General features: G+C 38.4%; 3 gene segments (V, D, J or C); all 3 read right to left on the reverse strand.

The window, feature by feature from the left end:
- Nucleotides 1-621: 621 nt before the first annotated feature.
- LOC116735451 (immunoglobulin heavy variable 3-33-like) lies at nucleotides 622-1081 on the reverse strand. The segment is given in 2 exon segments: nucleotides 622-938; nucleotides 1024-1081. Coding segments are annotated over 2 exon segments (357 nt in total).
- Nucleotides 1082-2627: 1546 nt separating this feature from the next.
- LOC116735452 (Ig heavy chain V region 5A-like) lies at nucleotides 2628-3108 on the reverse strand. The segment is given in 2 exon segments: nucleotides 2628-2932; nucleotides 3020-3108. Coding segments are annotated over 2 exon segments (390 nt in total).
- A 3820-nt stretch (nucleotides 3109-6928) lies between these two features.
- On the reverse strand, nucleotides 6929-7409 carry LOC116734919 (Ig heavy chain V region 914-like). The segment is given in 2 exon segments: nucleotides 6929-7256; nucleotides 7350-7409. Coding segments are annotated over 2 exon segments (357 nt in total).
- Between the last annotated feature and the right edge of the window lie 9707 nt (nucleotides 7410-17116).

The raw sequence follows: 17116 nt of genomic DNA on the forward strand, positions 1-17116 counted from the left end.
ATGTCAGATTGAAAGCACCTTTTAAAAATATCAACCTCTAAGAAGGCATTAAACATGCTTTTCATGAATACAACATATTTGTTTTTAATTTGTTTTTAATTTTAAGTGTCAGGTTTTCAGCAGCTTTTAGCAGAAGGTCATCATTATTAAGATAATTAAATATTATATAGAGATTACTCAGCCTTTGTCTGAGTAATCTCTATATAATGTTTTTCATTTGGTGATGAAGTTACTGAAACAAATTGACTTTTCAATAATATTCTAATTTATTGAATATGTACAATAACATCAGTAATTTAATGCCTTTAATATGCTGCTATAAGAATCAAACAATGCTAAGGTATTGAAAATGGATTGAGAAGAAGAATAAAAACCTTTTCCTATTTAAAAAACAGTTTCATGAATCTGGGCCCATTTTAATTCATTCTATTCAGTTTCATATCTGATACACAATTGAAGATGTGAAATATGGACTGTTTCTGCAGAACCACCTGCTGATGAAGCTGAAAACCGGAAATCTCAAACCAAAACAACTTCAATAGTTTGAACATGATGCTCAGTATTTGTATTCAGACTAATATCACTTCTACTCTGTGAGGAGTTTTTGTGCAGCCTCTCTGCTCACATTAACCACTGTGTGTCTCCGGCACAGTAATACACAGCAGACTCTTCTGGTTTCATGGCAGACAGACTGAGATACACAATCTTCTCATTCGTGTTCCTGGTGATTTCTATACGCCCTCCGACATTGGTGGCATAAGCGTTACCTCCATTATGCCAAATAACACCCATCCATTCAGGTGCTTTTCCTGCAGGTTGTCGGATCCAGTGTGTATGATAGCTGGATAGATCATAAGAAACCTGACAGCTGATGCTCAGAGTCTGACCTGGCTGCACGGTCAAAGAGGCTGGTTGTGTCAGCTGTTCACACTTCACACCTGTTGATGACAACATAAATTAATTAAAGTGCATCACCAATATGTGTGTGTCTCAGCATAATGTGAGTGTCTCAGGGAGACTCACAGCATGCAGCAGCCAGCAGCAGCAGAGATACAGAGAGCATGTTGGTGTTGAAAGTGATCCAATGAAAGCTTCTGTTCCTCTGACTGACAGCACTGACTTTTTATAGCAGTTTTACTTTGCATGATGACCGACTACCCAATCAGATTTTAGGAAAAATGGTGAGAATTATCTCAGCTACAATGCCTACAAACTATACAAATGAATGTATTGTTTCAACCTGTTGTTGCTAATTAACATTTTATAGAACATTAAAATTTTATTTATTGTTTAAATCCCAATGGAATCCTCTATCATATCAATTTTTCAGTGGTAGCATCTTCACTGTGATGTTCAACTGCAAACGGATCTTAAAGGAAAGATTTTATGGATATTAATAAAATACAGATGCCCTGGCATTTGTCATTCCACAGGTATTAAAAACAATATTTTTTTTTAATAAAAAAATTATCATTTGAAAAATAAATAAAACTGCTTTTCAATGTGGAATGAGAAATACAACAGAATATGTCATTTGACTATAATGAGTTGTGTAAAAATCAATTTATTACAATATCTAAACATTATTTCTCCTTTGTAATTGTGTGGTGATGAATTGTATTTTTACACAGACATACTTGGAAAATACAAACCAATAAGAAATTTAAATTTGTTTGGATCAAATGCCGTTCCATTAAACCAATAATTCTCAAATCCAGGCCTTGAGGACGATGTAATGCAGTACACTGCTTTAACACACCTGAGTCAAATAATGAGGTCATTAGCAGGACTCTATACAACTTGACTGCACTGAGGAAGTGAGTCAGTCATTTAATCCAGGAGAATTGGAGCAGGGACACATGTGAAAGTTGCAGGACACAGGCTATCAAAGCCTGGATCTTAGGACCCCTAGCCTGCTGTAATGCTTGATTATTAGTATGTGGCTTAATGCCCAATACTGCATATGATTGTGCAATGATTAGTGCAACTATATCTTTGATAAAGACAAAAATAAATAAATAAAATAACCTTGACTTTTCTGAGTTTTTTAAAATCATCAGTTATCCAAGAGCATCTCATCTGTTTTAGAACTGATAGCATGTATGTTTTTGTATATCTCTGCTGTTTGTGCCAGTGTGGCATCAGAAAGTATATGGGCAGCAACAAATGACAGCGACAGGCCAAAGTCATCACAACCTGTTGGAAAACCCAAAAAATAGGAAGAAGTAGTAATGTACGTCAAGCCCTTTTCACTATAATAGAGTGGAGAGATGTTGCTCATGACATTGCTCTATCAATTCATATTTACATAAAATATGAATTACGGATAACATACTGAACAAAATGACAACATAAAATACTGTCCTGAAGACAACAACCCTTGGGAAAAAAGTTAGACTAAACAAATCCTAGAAGGATAGAGAGGAAATTTAAGTCATAATTATTTCTGTTATAACTGTTTTCAAGTTTTATTCTGCAGTATACTTAAAACATTTGGATATTTTTAAATCCATACAATGAAAGGCTTTTACTTCTGATTTGTTTTGAAATAAGTGGTCTAAGAGCGCCTCATCTGGTTGATAGGAAACTATCACGGTGTTTTTGTACAGCTCTCCAGATGGTTTGTCTCACTGTGTCTCTCTTGCACAGTAATACACAGCAGAATCTCCAGGTTGCACATTCTGTCCATTCAGAGTCACTGTGTTGCTGGAGGAAACTGTAGAAATGCTAAATTTATTTCTGAGGGAATCTTTGTAGTATGTTGAAGATCCAGCTGCCTGACCAATCCACTCCAGTCCTTTTCCTGCAGGCTGTCTGATCCAGTGGGTCCAGTAGCCAGTAACAGAATAAGAGACCTGACAGCTGATGGTCAGAGTCTGACCTGGCTGCAGAGTTATAGACGCTGGCTGTGTCAGCTGCTCACACTTCACACCTGGTTAAAAAAAAATAAAAATTCAGAAATTATAATGAATGTAATAAAAAAATCAATTTCTCTCCAAAGAACATCTTAAAAACTCACCTGCAGTTATTAGGAGCATGAAAAGAGTAGCACAAATCATGTTGGCAGATGAAACAGACATCCTGTTAACTCTCTCCTGCTGCATTTTATAGCAGGTTTATGCAAAATGAGGGTCTAGAGAGTGGAAATATGGGGGGAGGAGTAAAACGCTGAAAAACAATATATGCAACAGGAATAACAGATGCCTGCATTTTGCTAGAATTAATCATAGATATGACTGATGGGAGTTCTGCAGGGTTTTTATAGGCTAACATTACAATACAGAATGTTATATTATATTCCGTTGAAATAAATATATATATATATATATATATATATATATATATATATATATATATATATATATATATATATATATATATATATATATATATATATATATATATATATATTTATTTTTTAAGTTGATTGCTACATCGTATCCTATCACCTGGAGTCTGACATACATGATTTCAGGTTTTTTTCAAGTTTGAGTACTAGTTTTATTGATATTACAGCAGTTTGCAGGTTTTATTATGATCTTAGTGTTTTTTTTCTGCAATAAAAACAACATTTGTAAGCAAATATAATTTCCTTCAGGATTCAATTTTAATATGACTATGAACTCAATATGAGAGAAGCCAAGAGACTCATGAGCCATCCCCAGTCCATCACAGGGCAACACATGAAATAAGTAACCACTGATCTACTCAGTCATGACTAAGGTCATTTTAATTGTTTCAATTAGGGGAAAACTTGAGCCCATGAAGACGATGTATGCCTACCCCCACTGTGGTTGGTACTTAACAACAAACTCATAAGTCGTGCACAACGTAAAGAAAGGATAATAGTTTAAATCAATAATCATTAAGGTTTTCATGTTCCGGTTATTTGTAAATTATCAGCAACTAATAAACGAATCAACATGAAAATAACTGATGTGATTAAAAGATCTTACCTGGTTCAACAGTAACTTCAGTTCCGTCTCCCCAGTAATCAAAGCCGTAGTCACGGTGCTACATCTTCACTGACTTCCTGTACAAAAACATGAGGAAGCTGAAACATACCAAACAATAAAGAAATAAAACCTACAACTTTTCAAAAAACACAAATGACTATGTTAGATAGTGTGGCATTTTTGTTCTAATATATAGATAGCTTATTTGGATTTGTTGTTAATCACGTCTTAGTAAAAAATGAGCATTTATTAATCTCATGTATCTTTAGACTTAAACTGATTTTCCATATTACTAACCAGACAGCTTACTTCAATATTTATACAGAAAATATATACTTGTTTACTGTACATCTAATAATAATAATAATAATAATAATAATAATAATAATAATAATAATAATAATAATAATAATAATAATAATAATAGAATTTTCTAATAATTTTTTCTCATATATTTGTGCTGAGGTTTTTGAATGGGTGTGTACCATTGTGCCTGATCACTGTGACAGACTCTATTACAAAAACCTACGTCACTGTCAGTGAAGATAAAACACAACCACCCAACATAATTAAGATTGTAGTTGAAATTTGCTCCTTTATTCAAATTTGATTGTTTAACTAACATGAAAGATTTGTTTGTTTTTTCTTTATAAAAGCTGCTTGCTGCAGTATTATCTCCCTCAAACTAATCTGTCCTTCTGTCACATTTTTGAAGATGTTCTTGATTAAGTAAATGATGCCACCTTCAGACTAAACTCATCATGTGGCATGCATGGTGGGATCTCCAGCTAAGTCAGACTGTTGATGTTTTTTGGACATTTGTATTAATATTACCTCGACTGAAAAACCTCCTTAACACTGAGGAATGATCTGTTTTACTTCAGTCTTCCAGGGGCCAATAAAGCTATCAAAGGAGAAGAAGAAAATAAGAGAAATATACTAAAAAGTGCAGCAATTTTCTCAAAATGTTTTTGTGCAGAGATCTTGAGTACTTGTGTTTCGCACAAAATATATTTTTAAGAAAACAGAGTTGTATTTCTGAGCAGTACTGAGACATATTTATTCAAACTTTCCTGGTTTTAAAAATAATTATGAAAATAAAAAATAACTATTTATCTTTGTCCAGACATTTTATGCCTGGTGGAGGCCTGTGTTTACTGAACTGTTTTCTTAAGCCACTTCACTTTTACTGTGAAAAATGTGAGATGTGAAAAGTATTGCATAAACAGAAAGGATTAACCTCTATTTGGCAAAGATGCAGCTTTCAATTTTACAACAGCTTTCACCAGTTACCTCTCTCAAAAACATGCCTTCTTTCAATTTATTTCTCTGAATCAACAAAGCATACATGTATAGAATAATGTGACATATTATTAACAGTCCAATTGTATTTTTTTTTATATTTTCACTTTACTAAATACTATTTCTGAACTAATTTAGAGTTAAATGCTTTAACTATAGTATTCATCATGAAAAAACAACAGATGCAAAAAGACTACATTCATCAATATATTCTGTCAATATTCATTTGCCATAAAACCAAGTGTCTGAGCAAGGCTTCACATTGTTGTTGTTTGCTGTCGAGGTTTTTGTGCAGCTGTTTCTCTGCCTTCAGTCACTGTGCTTTGTCGAGCACAGAAGTAAACAGCAGAATCTTCTGCTGTCAGACTCCTGATCTCGAGGTACTGGGTGCTGCTGGGGACATTTTCAGTCATGATGAAACGACTTTGGAAGGAACTGCCATAGGTCGGATCATTGCTTCCAGTGTCCATATAGCCAATCCACTCCAGAGCTCTGCCTGGTCTCTGTTTTATCCAGTGGATATAATAGCTTGTCATGCTGTAACCAGAAATAACACAATACATCTTCACTGTCTCTCCAGGTCTCTTCATCTCAGAGGCTGACTGCTCCAGTTTGATCTGACTCCAGACTCCTGGAAGAAAAAAAATATCATCATTAGCTGCCAGAGCTTTAAATAATTGGATAAATATAAAAAATAATGGACTGAAAACCTCACTGGGAATTAAAACAACAAAAAGAAAACTCCAGATTGCTGTTTTTTCCATCCTATTGCAAAAACCTGCTCAGACCTGATTGGCGTTATTAGGAACAAGCTAAAATTGTTTGTTATGCTCAGTTAAATTCTGTATGATAACCTGCTGATGGTTTGCTTTTAAAAGAAGAAGAGTTTGCGTAGGCCCTCCCCTGATTCTGCAGGTTAAAACCAGGATGTGACTTCAGATTTAGATAACAGGAGAAACTAAAGCAAAGCAGAGTTGAACATTTCTAATTTATAGAAATTAAACACAATACAGGTATCCTCAGTTTTTATGGATAGTCTAAGATGCATTTTGACATTTGTGAAACTGCTCATGCCTTACTATATAAACAGCAAGGCCACATGGATTCGGAAACAGGAGAATTGCATGTAATGATTCGCACAAATGACACAATGATTTGAAGATTGAACAAATAGTTTTTAAAATGTCAATTATTTTCCGAGCCAAGGTTTGTTTACAGAGAAAAACCGTAAACATGCCTTTCATTTCTGTATTAACCATATTTTTTTCATTTATTGATCTCATGTGGTATTCTAATCTTAAATGTCATGTTAGCTAATCATAATTAACAGAAATAAATGCTTGAAAATACTAGTATGGGTTTAAAAATCTTTTAATATAATGTGTTCCAGTACAGTGTGTTTTTTTTGTTATTATTTTATTATTTTTTATTACTATATGTTTTTCTTAGCATTTCTTCATTTATTGTTGGTTCATTCATAAAGGGGTCAACCAGGTCTCTCAAGTTTTATCTCTGCCTGGTGTTCAGCCACATACTCATCAAAGTATTTGAATGGTCCCTAGCAGAACAGCCTCTTGGATTTATTTGGCATCTACTCCACATATTATTATTATTCTTAGTAGTATTTCTTTCCCAGTAGCATATAATAGTTGCACTTGAGGTTTTTGCACAGCTGCCTAACCCACTTCAGTCACTGTGAGTCTCTGGCACAATAATAAACAGCAGAATCTTCTGTCTTCAGGCTGTTCATCTGCAGAAACAGCTGCTCTCTGCCATTGTCTCTGGAGACAGTAAACCTGCCCTGGACTGACTGTGAGTAGTACTGGCTACCTCGAGCTTCAGTAGCAACCCATTCCAGTCCTTTCCCAGGAGCCTGTCTTATCCAGTTCATCCAGTAGCTACCGAATGAGAATCCAGAGCCTGTACAGGTCAGTTTGTGGGTTTCTCCAGGTCTTTTAAGCACGGACTCAGACTGTGTCAGAGTCTGGCCATCAATACCTGCAAGTACAATAAACAAAAATGACTTCCTTTAGGAGTGAAAGGACACTGTAGTGATTGTATAAATGAACAATAATCAGTGATAATCTCCACCTGTCCAGCAGATAGCCAGAAGCAGCAGCCCTGTCCTGTAACCTTTCATGTTGAAGTCAAGTCTGTTTACTCAGGATCAACGGCGTCATAAATAGAGATAGAGGACATCTGGGTTTGCATAAACTCCTCCCCATTGTGAAATAAAAAAGAACTGACTCAAGTAATGAAACAAGGACTATTAGTTTTATAGGGAATGACTTTTCATTATTCTTCAGCATAATTAGTTCTGAATGATCTATGCAAATTGTAATGTTATGAAACAGCAGAGAATTGTATGGAAGCAACTGATGGATGTTCAATAGGATTTGCAATTTGTTGGAAGAAGTGAGAAACGAGTCAGTGTTGTGGAGGTTCATCTATCTATTATGAGTTTTTGTATTCAAGACATTAATACACTCAATCCGATGTGTAACAATGGCAAAATGTAATGTTTCAATTGTTGACTGTCCTATCACTTTGTATTTTTTATGATGTAAAGCACTTTGAAATGCTTTGTTTCTGGAGGGTGCCGTACAAATACAATTTGATTTGATTTTCATTTGATATTTCTGTTTAATTTCTGAACAGAAAAATGCATCAAAGCATGTGAAAAGTACTGTGTAAAAGGTGTGTTGCAGCTCCTCCTGTGGTGCCTCCATCACTGGCAGGTTTTTGTTCAGTGTTTCTACTTTCTGCGTCACTGTGGATCTCTAGCGCAATAATAAACCGCAGAATCCTCAGCAGATAAACTGTTCATCTGCAGATACACCTGACTTCTGCTGTCTTCTCTGGAGATGGTGAATCGGCCTCTCACTGACTGAGAGTAGTAGGTGCTACCACCACTGCTAATAGTTGAGATCCATTCCAGTCCTTTTCCCGAAACCTGTCTGATCCAAGCAATCCAGGGATTTCCACTAAACCCTGAATATGTGCAGGTCAGTCTGTGGGATTCTCCAGGTGTTTTGACCACTGATTCAGATTCAGTCAGTGTTTGACCATCAGTTCCTGTAGGCAGAAAGTTGGTTAGCTACTGAGGTAAAATAATGAGAGATTAATCACTTTAGAATCAACTTGAACCAGTCTTTATTCTCACCTATCCAGTTCAATAACAGGATAAGAAAAGCAATCACAACCTCAAGTCTGATCATTATTGAAACCATTTTGTCTCTGTTCAGCCCTCAAAGTTTGCAACTGATTCTATACATAAACCTCAACTCAGGTATAAGAAGACGGAAACATGAAGGGTTTGCGTTAGCTCCTCCCACTGAAGGAAAATAATTTGTCAGATCCATTCGAGCAGTTGTCACATCAGGTTGTACCACAATTGACTTAAGGACTTAGGGCACATGGAAAATGGATGAAATATCCAAATGAGACCAAAACAAAATGACAAAAATAATTTCACTTCAAGAGACTAAACAGCCCGACAGGTAACTGTCAGACAAACAAAAGATGAGACTTTAGCATTTCAGACCTGCAATAGGTCTGAAAAAATATTTTTAAGTAATATATGTATTTATGTTTCTTATAACCATTTTTAAGTTAACCAATTACCAGTTACTGTATATCTTTGTTAAATTGATTTTTGCTAAAATCTTAATCTAAAACAGTAAATCAAATAAAAATGTTGGATGGATGTAATTTTATTTACACATTGATGAAAAAATGTTGTGCATCTTCAAATTTTTCTATAATTTTTACCATCAGAAACTATCAATGAAAGACATTTGGAGCTTTTATTTCTTTCACATAATAAACACATTGTGTTTTTTAAGTCTGACATAAAATATTTATTTGTTACAATTAAAGTAAAATTTAATAAATATTCCATATTGAACACATGATGATTAAAAAACCGCAAATATACAATTGCTTTAAAAAGTGATGTGAAACATAGAAACATTTTAAGAACAGAGTTTAACAACAAGGTTGGTGTCATTCGCCACAGATAATATTTATAACATTTAGCTCAATTTATCTTATAAAGTTTTTTTTTCCCTTTCAACTGTCTTGAAGTCAGTTATGGTCTCAGAGCGCCTCCTCTGGTTGATAAAGTCATAATATAATTGTTCAGGCAAGCAGTGTAAAGAGACCCTTTTTTACAAGAAAAAGAAAACGACACTGAGCTTTTTTGTTCATCCTGGACCTGCTTCAGCTAGCAGCTGGCAAAATAAGTCAAGTTGGGTCATTTGGTTACTCTTTAAACCTGTATATTAATTAGTGCATCAAAATAAACTCAGTGTTGTTGGAGCTTGTGGAGATGTAACAGGTTCACTGGGAGTCACAGCATGCAGCAACAGCAGAGGTAGAAAACATGTTGATATTGAAGATGATCTGATGGGAGTTTTTCATTTTCTGCTTCGACTTCCCTGAAAGAAAAACACTAATGGGAGAAAGGTTGGGCCTGTAGAGGGGAATAAGACAGGAGAACAGTCAAAGCAAATGTAAAGCTGAAAAGCATTTTAAGTTTGGCAGCTTCCACAGTTTCTATAAAGGCTTGACCTACCCTCATCTGAAATTATTGTATATGGTAGATCACAGTTTTTTGTTTTTTTTAATCTTCCCATATATTCTGTATTTGTGATAAGGTAAAAACTGATCTGAGCTCTGGGATGCTAATGTGAGGTTCTATCTAGTTTCAAGTTGTATTTCTTTTAAACTTGATGTGACCTCACTTTCTTTAACAGGACAGAAAACACTGAAATGTCATCAAAAATCAAAATGTTTATCTCATTTAGTCATTTATTTAAGGTCCTGAAGAAAAGTAATATTAAGTATAGAAGCAGAGTACCAATCTAATGTTTACTTCACTCCATTTGGTCATAACACATATGATGTTTTATCCATGAAAGGTTCCCAACTGAGGAAAATAAAGTTTCTATGTAAGGAATATTTTCTGAACATTCATCATTTCAGAACTGCTGTTATTTTTTTACCATCTAGCAAACCTGCAGGTAGACATTGGTAATTGCCACCGACATAAATTCTTAGAGAAAATCTACAAAGAAATGAAAAAGTATTCTAAACGTTTTAAGATTGGAAACATTGATTGTAGTAGAACAATTAATTGTATTTGTGTTAAAGACGGGTGTAACCATGAAAACCTGCAACGACTTAAATCAACAGATGTGAAAAGATTCTGCATGTTCTGAGAAGAGAAGAAAGGAGCAGCGCTGAGGTTAACCAGAGTGTTTTCTGTCCATGTGAAACTGAGCTGCTGTTTGGTTTCTGTCAGATTTTCAGCTTCCTGTTGATACGTGGCTTCAACTGATGAAACTGCTGTGCTAAAAACTGAGGTGAGGTATACGATGCAGTCTCTGATTCACCAAGTTTATTATTAAAACATGTAATTCGTGCTGAAAATAACCTGAGTGGAGGCGTGAGGGGTGATGGACTGTGTAAAGTTTAAAAACTTTACACAATCCAAGTAGAGTTTGGACTTTACTTGTTTGAGAAGCTTCAGTAAGTTTGAAATATTAAAGAAAAACACCTGAATACACAAAAACAAACATACATTTCTAACTGATAAAATGATAAATCTGGAATATTTTATTTGCAGATCTTAATTTCTGAAAAAAAAGACATTTAATGAATAAATATTTCCATGCAACTTGTCCATAACTTAAGTGAACAAAACTCACTATTATCCATTTTAATTTGTTCATTACAATGTAGAACAATGAAGCAGAAACAAATAAAAACATTGCAGTGAGTATATTTGGTAAACATATCTTAATAAGTCTTTTCTGTTTTTCTAAATATGTTGTAGATATTTGCATTTATTTACATAAATATGATTGTTCTTCACTGATATTCAAACCAATTTGAATTGTATTTACATTTTTGAATTCAAAATGTGTCTTGAAACATTTTTTATTTAGAATATAATTTGAGATACATCTTTTAATATAACACCAGCATATACATAGTAAAGCATAACAAATTGCTGGAAAACATTATTGAGAATGTAAGAAAAATTAGAAGATCAAAAGGAAGATACTTTTTTTAGTTATGAGGCCATTTCTCATTTTTTGTTGTCAAATTTAGAAACTAAAGACAATTTTATAAATTGTAACTTTTATCTGGGTTTGATTCTGTACTTAGATTTCTGGTTTTCTCTGCGATAGCATCAGATCTTTATCTATTAGTAAAAAAAACTGTTTACACTTAATATTCAGAATTTTACAGGTTGCTGCCTTTTCTTTTACTCATGACACAACCTGTAAACGATTTTGCTACGATAAATGGAGTAAATGTGTTCCAATTGAAACAATTACTTAAGAGTTTTTGTCATGGCCTGTATGGTGGCCTAGAAGGCTCAGATTCAGAAGAGCAGGCCTCTGATGGTGAGGACGGTGCTGAAGGCCAGAGCTTTGGTGAACACCACTCGGACTCCGTTCATCAGCAGCAGGTAGAAGTTCAGCTTGGCTTTTTCTGGACGACAGAGAATCAGAGTTCAGACTGAACTGAACACAAACAGCAGCGATCAGTGATGGAACCAAACTGAGACATGAAGAGATGAGACTCACCTGGATCAAAGCCTCCACATTCATCATTGTTGCTGATGTTCCCGCTCATCCCACAGGAGTGGATGTTTTTGCTACTGAATTCATCAAAGTAGGTTTGGTTCTTTTTCAGAACAGTGTCATCAGTGCTCACGTTGGCCGGACCCCCTTTCCCATTCACAGCCCCCTTTGGACGGAAATCTGTTGCCAGACAGACTTCTTGACTGAGTTGGTCTGCTGTGTTCAGGGGGTCACCAGAAGTCTGCTGGGGGCGGAGGACGAGGAGGGACAGAGTCTGAGAGGAATCACCTGAACAGGAGCAAAATAAGAGATTTCAGTCTGAAAACTGAAACTGATATCCGGAAGAAAAAAAACACTACAAAATGGTCACTATGCATCTTGAAGCATCTATACAGAATAGAATAGAATTCAACTTTATTGTCATTGCACTGTCACAAGTACAAGCAACGAGATGTAGTTTGCATCTATCCAGAAGTGCTCTACGAGATATAAATATTTATTTACAGATGTATAAGACTATGTATGTATAGTCTATGTATAAATATATATATATATATTGAAGGTTATCCTGCAATAGTCAGCCCCGCCCACTCCTCACTACTCCCCAGGGCTGCCTACTGACCAGTTCTCCGTCTAACAGGTCCGGAAAATCTCTGAGACCTGGGTATTACCCTAAAAGTACTCTATAAGAGATAATCTATTTAAACTGGTGGCGAAAGTGATTCGTCTAGCTCTAACTACCTCCAATCCAGAAGTTATGACCCTTTACAGTTAAGAAACAATCAGCTGAGTAGCCCTCGCAGCTGCATAATTCCAATAACCACTTCTGTTAACGGTAGCCCACTTTCTAAATCATAACTTGCACTTGGAACCGGCTAGATTATGTTTAGTGACTTAGAGGTAAGTCCCAGGGTCATTATTTACTCTCACCAAAGGAAATTATGAAGCCTCCTATTCACTGGAATCATGTACATTAGTTTTACCTTATTTAAGAAGAACTGGACAAAGATTAAATGACTCTATTAATTCCAATGTCCACCAACCTCATTAGAATTTTATAGTATAAATTTATTAAGCAAGCTTAAGCAGGGATATGCGACATACAAATCAATAATCAATCGTATATGGATCAAAAACAGTGTAATAAAATTTACATGTACAATCATACCACCCTGTCTCTTTTCCCTAAGAGTTAAGTCGCAAGTTCTGAGATGGAATTTTCAATGAGCAGATTCTACTCATACCCAGACGATGGTGGATCTTTTGGCAACAGGAATTTCTTGCATCCTTGGTTGAGGTCTTTACCTTGTGTGGAAAACCTTCCTTAGAAAAGAAACAAAGTAGAACGGGTCTGAATCCCTTGCAAAACCCAGTTCCTCATCCCTGAGGGACCTTTGTCCTTCCTCCAAGTCTTGTTGCTGAGTTTGAAGTTGCTGGGTTGAGACGAGACCAAAGGTCGAATAAAGAACCAGAGGAGGGGCGATGGGACCCAGTCCTTCCTTAGCGGTGTGAAGTTCGAGCTTCCCCGTGGTTCTGAAGTGCGGTCCGTAGATGCGTCTGCTTCTGCAAGTTGTTTCTCCTTCTGCGCCGCCGGACTGGGAACAACTGGTTCCTCTTTTCGCCCCGTTTTTATGCATTTCTCCACCCTGTGTGTGTATGGGAGGGTTTGGTCTACGTGACGTCCTTCATATCTGCTGTCTCTCATGAAAAAGTCCCTGCATTTCCCAACCTGTTTTTGCTGACCGGAGTGGAAGTTCCCGTACTTCCCCTTTTTTCCGTTGCCTCAGCCAAACTCACCGCCCTACCCATCCTGTGCGCTCTGGCCATCTGTTCAGAACTGCTTGCGACATTTCCTGTTTTCAGGGCTGTACTGCATTCCTCTCTTCTCCTATAACTCACTATTATTTATTATAACTCATTAAACACATTCAACCTGTTGTTAAACCTGTTTGAATTAATTTCAAATGATTACAACTTCACATTATCACAAGTTTGATCGGAGTTAATAATCAATCACATCTCTCACTTATTATAATTCATCAACCATATCTTTCCACAGTTAAATCATTACAGAAATCTTTACTGAGCACATTTCAGAAAATGCTTTTCAGAAGGTTATTATGTGATTACTTGTATTCATTTTACTATTCATTCATATTCAATTTAATTAGCTTTTAATCAAACTACAAGATTACTTATTTTCTCTCAGGTCTCTATGCACCTTTTCTGCATGCACCCGGAAGGATCTCACACCCTATGCCAGTTTTCTTGACACCCCCTCCTTGAGATCGGACGGTGCTTCGCAGAAACCACAAAGTCCAAAGTCAAAAGAGATCAAGTCCATCACCACAATCGGTAGTGAGGATGTCCCGCTCATAGCAGGTAACCGGAGACGAAGAAGGTGTCCAGGAATCCACAACCTCATACTCCGACAGATTGGATGGCGGAGAAAGCCAGTGTTCTGCGCCCAAATCGTTGTCAAGTGTAGATTCACCTGAGACGGGAAGGGTGGAACGTTCCAGTGGAAGCTGCAGAGGCGACGGCAAGTCCATGCCGAAGTCTGGCAGTGTTGATGGATTGTTGCAGTAGCCGTCCAACTCTGCCAGCAGATCCTGGAAATCCATATCGCTTGGTGATGGAGATGAAGGGGAAAGGATGTCCTCAGGCTGGCATGCTTGGGGAGATGAACTGAGGTTGTCAGTTTGGGTACTTCTGTCGTTAGTCGCACTGCTGGCTTGGCATCCGACGTCGATAAACAAATCCGGAGACACGGGACGTGTAGGCGGAAGGTAGTCGCCCACCGCCACAATTCGGCCATCCAACAGGTGTAGAGTTGGGAGGCATTGCCGAGTAAGTTGGTGTTCCCATAACTTATGAATCACGGGCAGCCGTAGTCCCGTATACAACGGAGATGCTGTGAAGTCGTCGTCGTCTAGGCCAAACGCAGAGGTCCACACGATTTTGTGCACCCGTTCCAGGGATCTAGATGTGTAATCCGCTATGTAGGGCAAATCCTCCAGCCCTGTGGCGCAGAGGATTGCCGTTACATTGCTAAAATTGCTGCTCACGCATTTGTGACACCAGCGGAGGGAAGACGATGCAACCCAAATGAATCCATAAGATTCTGCAGTGATTCCACACCCCACACAGCAGGTTGATGCCTGAGGAGAAACAGTAACCCAGGTAACTTCATGATCAGTGGTTATTGATTAACTACATTTACTTACAACGACGAAAAGGCGAAAGCGAAAGCTGAGAGAGTAGGCTGGTTTAAGCCCGTGTGCCGGCTTGTTTTGCGAGCCAAGGTGAATTAATCACAGGAGCCGGGATGTCATGATCTGGAGCTGGTTCACCTCGATCATAGACATGAGCTGAATCATGGAATATTGCCGCGTAGGTCATCAGCCATACAACAATGGCTAGGTCCGAGGTCTCACGGAGCCAGTAGAGGACCACCAGGATCCCCCAAACCGTTGCCCAAAGAGCCAGAATTATCCACTTTTGCATCCAAATTCGCCGCCCCCGACCCTTGATAGACAAGGCCTGGCGCGCTAAGTAGATGAGGATGGATACTGCAAAAAGCCCCTCTAGAACAGCTGTGAGGATCTTAAATGGGGCGGTTCGTGTGGCTTGTATGCCCCCAAGGACCAATTCCAATATCAGGGCTGTGGTGTCGGTGATGAGCCATAGGCAGACCACAACGCCCCTGCGCCAATTGATGCGGGTACGGCCCATCAGGTAACAAGCGAAGAGGGATGAAGCCAACCCCCATTTGTGGAGCACGATGGGACGGAGGATAAGCTTGGCATATCCTTGTAGCGCTACGAAGATCCTCATAGGATGTGCCTTAGGCCAAGGACCGGTGTGGCAGAAGACTACCCAGGCCAGGGCAATCCCTAAATGCTCAAGGGTACTCACTTGAATCGGTGCAAAAAGTGAGTTGGGATTTGACGAGTTGGTTGAAGAGTTGGTTGAAGAGTTGGGTTCCATGATGTGAGATGATGGTTGCTGTGGATCAGGTCCTGTCGGCAGCTGCGGTGAAGGTCGAATGGTTGGCAGGCACACGGCAGCTCTCTCTTATGCAGAAGTAGGCTCCTCCTTAGGGGGGAGGGGCTGGTAGTTCCTCTTTTTGCAACGACAAAGTGCTTTCAGCCACGCCTCCAGGACGATTTTACCGATGATCAACGCCACAGCGACGCCCAGGAGGCCCAAGAGGTATGGCCACAGCAGACTCAAAGCCCTCATCAACCATTGTTCAACAATGTTGAGGCCTTCTTCCACCACATGAGCAACTTCTTCCGCAACCTCAGAAATAGCGGCCACCAATGTTGCCCCCATAGTCTCGTACCAGTAACAGTCATGTTGATCAGCGCCTTCTCCACATTGTTGCCAATTCTCTGTAGTGGTTGAGCAGGAGAGATTGGAATACAACAGGTTAGGTCCTACCCATTCGAACCCTGAGTCGATGCTGCCATCACATAGACTTTTCCGGAAAGCATGTCCTTCGGCGATGGCTATAAGGGAATTTGGGATGAACGGAACGGGAAGGCCAAGGATGTTCTTGCGCTTTTGGAGATGGTATCCTAGGATCGCATCGGTGCACGTCCCTCCGCTCACTATTGCCCTTCGCCATGTTCCATTGAACTTTCGCCAAGTAACCTCAGAAGAGTGAGTGTCATACTCGTCTGCATAATGGTCTGTGCAGTAACTTTCCCAACCTCGGAGTTCTCCGCAGGGTCGTCTGGCCAACCCTATTACACATTCAAGGATATTTCTGGTGTTGTTTTTACAAGTCATGCGCCAAGGTCTTGGGCTGACGTAACTGGCCGGTCTCCAAAAAATCCCAGGCCAAATCATGCGTTCCTTAGAGTAGACCGTAGCAATGTACTGATACTTGACCCAATAGTTTGTTGATTCTGTAAGGCATGGTGTTACCCAGGCTTCAAACTCATGTTGTTGGAGGCCCCACCACTCGTAGTCCCATTTTCGATAGTAATCCTCGTACCAGGCTCGTAGGGCCCATTTAGCCGTAGGAGCTTTATCAGGATCAGGGCAGTTATACCTCCAGGTAGAGTGCAAAGCGTTGCCGACCTGCCAGAGGTCGCACCGTGGCGATGAGAGGGTTTTCTTCCAACAGGTGTCATTCAGGCTCTCAAAAATTCTTTTGGCGACACACTTGTCAATTTTAGCAAAGCCGTCTTTAGGAGCGCTCAGAAGGTCATCAGGAGTTGGAAGGAGTTGTGTACGCAAATTGGCAATGTG

This window comes from Xiphophorus hellerii, chromosome 16, assembly GCF_003331165.1.
Source record: "Xiphophorus hellerii strain 12219 chromosome 16, Xiphophorus_hellerii-4.1, whole genome shotgun sequence".
In the NCBI taxonomy this organism is placed as follows: Eukaryota; Metazoa; Chordata; class Actinopteri; order Cyprinodontiformes; family Poeciliidae; genus Xiphophorus; species Xiphophorus hellerii.